General features: G+C 43.6%; 1 protein-coding gene across 7 annotated transcripts in view; it reads right to left on the bottom strand.

The window, feature by feature from the left end:
• Positions 1-7,830, bottom strand: part of Etfbkmt (electron transfer flavoprotein subunit beta lysine methyltransferase) — a 12,524-nt gene that overhangs the window by 3,558 nt on the left and 1,136 nt on the right. For 2 of the 7 annotated variants that reach the window (XM_021165085.2, XM_021165078.2), the window contains exons 2-5: positions 5,987-6,303; positions 4,915-5,024; positions 3,204-3,612; positions 339-469 (exon numbers count right to left, since the gene is read on the bottom strand). In XM_021165085.2, coding sequence (XP_021020744.1) covers positions 339-469; positions 3,204-3,496 — 424 coding nt within the window. In that variant the 5' untranslated portion in view covers positions 3,497-3,612; positions 4,915-5,024; positions 5,987-6,303. Of the gene's footprint in view, positions 1-338; positions 470-3,203; positions 3,632-4,914; positions 5,025-5,986; positions 6,304-7,830 lie in introns of all 7 variants that reach the window. The other 5 variants (XM_021165079.2, XM_021165080.2, XM_029478857.1 and 2 more) reach the window with 5 other exon arrangements.

The following is a 7,830-nucleotide window of genomic DNA, read 5'->3' as shown; positions in this document are numbered from 1 at the left end:
TTTGAACTCTGGACCTTCGGAAGAGCAGTCGGGTGCTCTTACCCACTGAGCCATCTCACCAGCCCCTTTACTTGCATTTTGTGTCAAATAAACATTACTTACTTATTTCAGGGCATTCTCAACCCTGAGCTAACATGTGTGTCCCTGCAGGACATCCCTGTGGAATGTCTGGCAAACAAATCAAATCCTCTTTGGGAAATGAGCCACCAGTTCAGGCCCCACTGAACATACCTCACAGTATCAGATTACAAAACAAGGCAATAAACTATCATGATGAAAAGAGAGGCACAGGGTGTAAGAGGATGAGCTTTAAATGTTTTAAAATATGCAGTCCTTACTGGGGTCTATGTCGTTGGCCAAGATCTTTGATGCTCCACTCATCTTGGCAGCAATGGCTGTAGCTCCACATCCACTCCCAAGATCTAAGACAGACTTTCCTCTAACAACAGCAGGGTTATCCAAAAGATACCTAAATTAGGAAGGAGGAAACAGCTGAGGTATGGAAAACAAGCGTAAGAAGCATTAAAACAAAAACAGGCAAGATGGTTTAGTAGATAAATGTGCTTGCTTGGACATCTGGTGAACGGAGTTCAACATAATGTAGAAAAAAACCAATCCATGCAAATTATCCTCTCGACCTTCACATGCACACCACAGTATACCTGTGCTACCACACACAAAGCAACTAAATATAATTTTTTTCTGATGGTAGAGAAACTACCTGGCCTGTAGCAGTAACAGTACTATACCTGGGAAATAGAAGACCTTTTGTCTGACAGCTCTACATCTTTAAGACAATCAGATGAAATCAGGATAAATGCTAAAGCAAAGAGTAGATGGACATACTAAAAGTGTTTGCCTTTGTTTCAGCTACTGTTTCCTAACAAAAAGTATAGTTGCAACTATATGAAAAAACAAGATGGACGATGCTAGGTTGAATCAAATGCAGGACCCACCTAAAATGAGCCACCAAAGAGAAAATCCCAAGTGATCAGCTTCTGTGTGCTGAAGAGCCAATGCTAGAAGCAGGTAGCATTTATAGTATTAAAGCAGGATCTTTGAAGGGCTGGGTCTTTAGGATCCATCAAGGAACTCTGTACTAATTGTTGATATGCACATGAATCAGAGCACAAAGTAAGGCATATGGATCTTTATGACCATGTAGGTTCTTTAATAGCTCATACTAGAGTTTCTTGAGGGGTGGAAGCTTAATCTGCGGTTATGCCTTAAGTTCGTTTAAGGCAGTAAAACTATGCAACAAAGCGATGAACAAACTGCTATAAAAACGAGTTTGGGTCAAGGTATGTATGTGTTACAAAAGTTAGTAGGAAGGCTAGAGAGTTAGCTCAGTGATGGAGAATCGGCTCAGTGGTTAAGAGCACTTGGTACTCTTGCAGAAGATTCAAGTTCCAGAGGATCAGATGACTTTTTCTGACTTTCATGGGCACCAGGCACACACATGAAGTGCACAGACATAACATTCAGGCAAAACATTCAGACACAAAATAGGTAAGTCTAAAAAAGAAAAAAAAAAAAAAAAAAAAACGGTTGGAAGCTGGGCAATGGTGGCATAAAGGAAACAGAGGCAGGTGGATCTCTGTGAGTTCTAGGACAGCCAGGGCTATATAGTAAGACCCTGAGGGTGGGGGGAATATGACTCGTTGCTGTAAACAAATACTTGACAAGAAACTTTTAAGGGAAGTAGAGTTTATTTTGAGGGATCACAGTTTGAAGATGCAATCTATCATTGTGGGAAGGTATGGCAGTAGGGACCTGTGGCAGCAGGAGTATGAGACTGATGCTCGGGCTGGAGAGATGGCTCAGTGGTTAAGAGCACTGACTACTTTTCCAGGGGTCCTGAGTTCAATTCCCAGCAACCACATGGTGGCTCACAACCATCTGTAAGGGGATCTGATGCCCTCTTCTGGTGTGTGTCTGAAGCTAAGTGTACTCATATAACTTAAAATAAGTCTTTAAAAAAAATGAGACTGATGCTCTCAGGACAAACTATGAAGAAAAGGGATTCTATGACTCAGCTAGTGTTCTTCCTTCTCCTTGTATTCAGAGTGCAATCCAGTTAGAAGTGTCACCCACTTCAAGGTGGGCTTTCCCTCCTCAGTTAAACCTCTTTGGAAATATCCTTTCCTGGTTAGTTTGTCAACTTGACACTAGCTAAAGGCAAGTGCGAAAGGGGACACTCAGTTAAGAAAATGACTCTACCAGAGTGACCTATGAGCAAGCCTAAGAGACTTTTTTTGTTGTTTAATGATTGATTTGTGAGGGCCCAGCCTATTGGGGGCAATGTCCCAGACAGGTAATCTTGTATGGTGCTAAAAAAGCAGAGTGAGCAAGCTTCAAGAAGTAAGCCAATAAGCAGGGCTCCTCCATGGACTATGCTTTATTTCCTGCCTCCAGGTTCCTGCCTAGAGTTCCTGCCCTGACTTTCCTGATGATAGATTCCTTTGACCTAGAAGTATAAAATGAAATAAACATTTACTTCCCCAAGTTGCTTTTGGTTATGGTTTTTTATTACAGCAATAGAAAACATAAGAAAAGCACTCTTTCATAGAGATGCCAAGAGGTGTATCTTCGGGGTAACTCCAGATTCATTGGAGTTGACAACAAAGGTTGCCCAGGGCAGGTGTGAAGAGAACTATTTTGTTACGAAGATATCCACATCTATTGATTGTCATGAAGCCAAGCTAAATTAACAGTGACCAGTTCTGGATGTAGTGCAGCCCTCTCTGTTTTGTTGACAATCCCTGTCTTCTCACTTAGTCTCAGCTAAAAACCCAAACTCAAAAGGCCTCAACATCTGTCTTCCTCTCTTTTGGCAGTGCCAAAGTCAAGTATGTGAGCACAAGAGACTATTTAAATGTTTTAAGAAAGCATTGTTCCATATCTCAGGATAGCTTCAAACTCCTAGCCTCATGCCTCAGCCTCTAAGTGATAGGATTACAGGGTGCCGCTATCATGGGTAACTATATGCCATCTTTTTGGAGATGACTTTGTTTTCCCACAGGACAAATCCTCTTCTACTTCACCAGAAGGATGGCAATCCAAACCATATAAAAGTTGGGACTTGCATGGGCCTCACTGGCTTTCTGGTTCTGCTGCTATGATATGGGGCCAGAGAGAATGAAATGGAGGTGGGGATGGGTGCGTAAAGGAAGAAGGATTTTCGATATTTCAATGAAACATACCTAGACAGAGCCTGGCCTCCTGGCCAGTAAATAGCCCAGTAGGGATCACTGTAGGGCCACAGGTCAGCCCTTTCCCACCAAAACTTGCACCTGGGGGTTAAAAGCCGTAACTGGATTTCGGGGGTAAGGCTACCACTGCTGGTGACTTCAGTGTTCTCCTCCAGGTAGGCTTTCATCTTAGGATCCAAACAGCTCCCCATTGTCCTCCAGAGAAACAGGGGAGACCCACTGTTCACAGCCTGCAGGAAACTCCATTGGCTCCTGGGAGCTTTCCAACACAGGCTGAAAGCCATTAGTACATCTCCAAACCTCAGGTTCTGTCAGTGTTGCTATTAATAAGGACTGTTTCCCAAGCAGATAGAATGAGGGTCCATCTTTCCACTTAATTGACACTGGAATTTCTGGATCTCTACAACAAAGAAACAATACTGAAATTTCTTAGTCTAGCCAACATGTCCATATCCTTCCACATAACAAGAAAATAAGCTAGCCACATAATAATATGCACTAACAACTCAAGTGCAAATTCATGTCAGAGGACAGCTTTGGCTTTCCAGTTTGGGCAAAGAAATCTAATTGCTTTTTTTTTTTTTTTTTTTTTTTTTGAGACAGGGTTTCTCTGTATAGCCCTGGCTGTCCTGGAACTCACTCTGGAGACCAGGCTGGCCTCAAACTCAGAAATCCACCTGCCTCTGCCTCCCAAGTGCTGGGATTAAAGGCATGCACCACCACTGCCTGGCTTTTTTTTTTTTTTAAGATGTATTTATTTTATGTATGTGAGTACACTGTTACTGTCTTCAGATATACCGTTAGAGGGTATCAGATCCTATTACAGATGGTTGTGAGCCACCATGTGGTTGCTGGGAATTGAACTCAGAACCTCTGGAAGAACAGTGAGTGCTCCTAACCACTGAGCCATCTCTCCAAGCCCACTTTTTTTTTTTCCTAACTGTGAAATCCTTTCAGTAATTCATGATCACAAATATACAGGCATTTTATTTTTATAACAATGTCCATGAAATGAAATAAGGTATATCTTTTTGTTTGTTTTGGTCTTAGGATAGCCTTGCATGTAAAGAAATGGCTCAGCAGTTAAAGAGCACCTGATGCTCTTGCAGTGGACCCAGGTTCGGTTCCTAGCATCCACACGGCAGCTCACAATCATAACTTCAGTTCCAGGGGATCTGGTGCCCTCCTCTGGCTTTTTTCAGGCAGCAGACACACACACACTACGTAGACACAGTGCATTTATACACATGCAGGCAAAGCATATCCATCAAATAAAATATAGACTTATACCATAGCCCAGGCTGCATTGGAATTCACTATGTAGACCAGACATCAAACTTGTAGTGCTCCTCCTCCCTCCAAAGTTTATTGTTGCTTGGGTCAGACCCAGGGCTTCATGCATTCAAGGCAAGCACTCTACCATATGAGCTTTAAGGTTTACAGCAGAGTAATATGGGAATTACTGTGTATTTGGATACCATGTCTTCCCAGCACTGGCAGTTTGGTTATGAAGTTTTAAAGCCAATCTGGGTAGGTACTCAAATTATGTTACTGGAATGACATCAGGCTGGGCACAGTAGTAAACTCCTGGCTTTTAATCTGAGCACTTGGGAGGCAGAGGCAGGCAGATCTCCATGGAAAAAGGAAGCAATGATAAGAAGGGCTGAATTCAAGTCAGCCCTGTCTGTGTACTCGGTAATACCTGATTAAGCTGGCATTACTGTCTAAAGGTTCTTGATTGGATTCAGTTTTCTCTGCCAAGAGTTAAAAAACTTCCGAGCTCAACAGGTAGCAGTGGAGAAATATCAAAACCTGAAGACAGAAGCAGACATAATCAGATGTTGAAGAAATGTTTTTATTGGGGTAAAGAAACACACACATGCAGCAATCGCAGAGAAAAAGACCCTCCTCGGCAAAGCAGAGGGGAGCTGAAAATAGTCCCTTCTTGAGAATTGGGGGGGCAGGTTATTTTTGGTTTTGAAGTCTCTGAAGAGGTTTCCTCCCCTAATTTAGTGTGGGTCACTTTGAAGAAAGAAAACTGAAATAGCTGAAAAACTGCCCTGATCTGGCTTTGAACTTTTTGAACCAGGCCATCAGCATGGGGAGGAGAAAAAGCTACAAGGCTTTTGTTTTAAATTGCCAGGCTTTTGTCTTGGGTCAGGTGGGTGAGGAAAAGCCAACCATCTTTAAAGTTTTCTACCTTTATTACCCATCCATGGTCCCTCTTCCTATCTGCCCGCTGTAGGACTGCCTCCCTGTACTAGTACTTTACAAAAAGACAGACAGACAGACAGACAGACAGACAGACCGGATGGATGGATGGATGGATGGATGGATGGATGGATGGATGGATGGATAGATGGATGGATGAACGAATAAACGAAACGAACCAACCAACTAACCAACCGCCTAGAAGGAAGGCTCGGGTATTAAGAGAGCTGCTTTTCTTCTACAGGACCACAGATTCCAATGTCTTAGCTTCTGGGGGCACATTCTGGCCTCCACAGGCGCACGTGCACACACTGATAAAGTATGTAAACAAGCAAACAGTGCAGGGCATTTCTCTAATTTCATTACTTGGGAAGCTAAGTAAGGCAGGGTTGCCTCTAACTCGAAACAGTCTAGGCTACATTGCAGCCCAGAGACTACAACGTGAGACTGTGCCAAGCAAACAAAAAGGTTACACTCCAAACAATGCTGTGACCACGTTACTTTCCTCCAAAACAAAGGACAGGAGTCTACTTTAAAGGGTAGTGCAGTCCTTGTGGCCTTACCTGACTTTATTCGATCAGCAAGTGGAACTCGCCCTTCACATGCAGGAGAAAAAAAAAAAAAAAGTACGGTAGGTCTCCTTTTTCGGGAATGGAAGACTGAGCCCGTGGCTGGAACTACACAGCGCAGTGGGAACGTGAAGGCGGCGAAACTTGGAACCAATGAGACGCGGAACACGGGGCCGCCCGGACCGGAGGACTTACGCACCGGCTCCGCCCTCTTTCGAACTGTGTTTTGTTTTGGACGTCCCTCGGTTCCCAAGGCAACTGGGAACGCCGAAGCCCTAACCTGGAGACTCCTCAGGTCAGACCGTTTAGACCTGAATGAAGCGCAATTGCACAACTCGTGTGAGCCATGTCTGCGAATTCTGATTTCTAAAATCAGTCTTGCTGGACTTAATGCTGCTAGCACTGTATGCCAAGCATACTGTTAAGAGTATGAACCTGGAGTGCCGAGTAAAGTTTTATGACATTCAGTTGTGGTGTGTCATAATTATAAAGTCACACTGTAAGGCTGTTTTCAGCCTGTAGGTTCAGGATCTCTTATATCCAACTTTCTAATGACTTTAAATTTTCCACTGGCCCCTCAACTCAAGACTTCAAAATTAACCCATTTCACCTTCATTACCGAAAATCTGCTATGATGTACAAGAAAGAAAAAAAAAAATCCCAAACTAAGAAAATGGCAAACCGGGGCTGGTGAGATGGCTCAGTGGGTAAGAGCACCCGACTGCTCTTCTGAAGGTCCAGAGTTCAAATCCCAGCAACCACATGGTGGCTCACAACCATCTGTAACGAGTTCTGGCGCCCTCTTCTGGAGTGTCTGAAGACAGCTACAGTGTACTTACATATAATAAATAAATAAATCTTAAAAAAAAAAAAAAAGAAAGAAAATGGCAAACCATGTATCTAAATTTGCAAATTGAAAAATGTTCTTCAGATGCCTGGTCAAAATCTGATTTGGGGCCTGGGGATGTAGCTCAGTTATTATGAAAGTTTATATAGCATGAGACCCTGGTACTAATTCTAGCACTTAGGAGAGGATGGTTCAAGGTCATACTCAGCAAGTTAGAAGTTAGCCGGGATACAAGAGACACGGTCTCAAAAGGAAAGGGAGAGGGAGGGAGGGAGAGAGGGAGGGAGGGAGGGAGGGAGGGAGAGGGAAAAGGGAAAAAGGAAAAGGGAAAAGGGGAAAAGGGGAAAAGGGAAAAGGGGAAAAAGGAAAAAAAGGGAAAAAGAGAAAAGGAAAAAGGAAAAAAGGGAAAAGGGAAAAAGGGGAAAAGGGAAAGGGAAAAAGAAAGGGAAAAGGGAAAAAGGAAAAGGGAAAGGGAAAAGGGGGAAAAGGGGAAAGGGAAAAGGGGGAAAAAGGGAAAAAGGAAAAAAGGCAAAGGGAAAAAGAAAGGGAAAAGGGAAAGGGAAAAAGGGAAAGGGGAAAAGAAAGGGAAAGGGAAAGGGAAAAAGGGAAAGGGAAATGGGAAAGGGAAAAAAGGAAAGGGAAAGGGAAGAAGGGAAAAGGAAAGGGAAGAAGGGAAAGGGAAAAGGGAAAAGGGGGAAGGGAAAAAGGGAAAGGGGAAAAAGGAAAAAGGGGAAAAAGGCAAAGGGAAAAAGGGAAAGGGAAAGGGAAGAAGGGAAAAGGGAAGGGAAGAAGGGAAAGGGGAAAGGGAAAAGGGAAAAAGGGGAAAGGGAAAAAGGGGAAGGGAAAAAGGAAAAGGGAAAGGGAAAAGGGGAAAGGAAAAGGGAAAAGAAAAGGGGCCGGGCGTGGTGGCGCACGCCTTTAATCCCAGCACTCGGGAGGCAGAGGCAGGCGGATTTCTGAGTTCGAGGCCAGCCTGGTCTACAAAGTGAGT

Source organism: Mus caroli, chromosome 6 (assembly GCF_900094665.2).
Source record: "Mus caroli chromosome 6, CAROLI_EIJ_v1.1, whole genome shotgun sequence".
NCBI lineage: Eukaryota > Metazoa > Chordata > Mammalia > Rodentia > Muridae > Mus > Mus caroli.
Note: the sequence above shows the minus strand (reverse complement) of the source record. Positions and strands in the feature narration are given on the sequence as shown.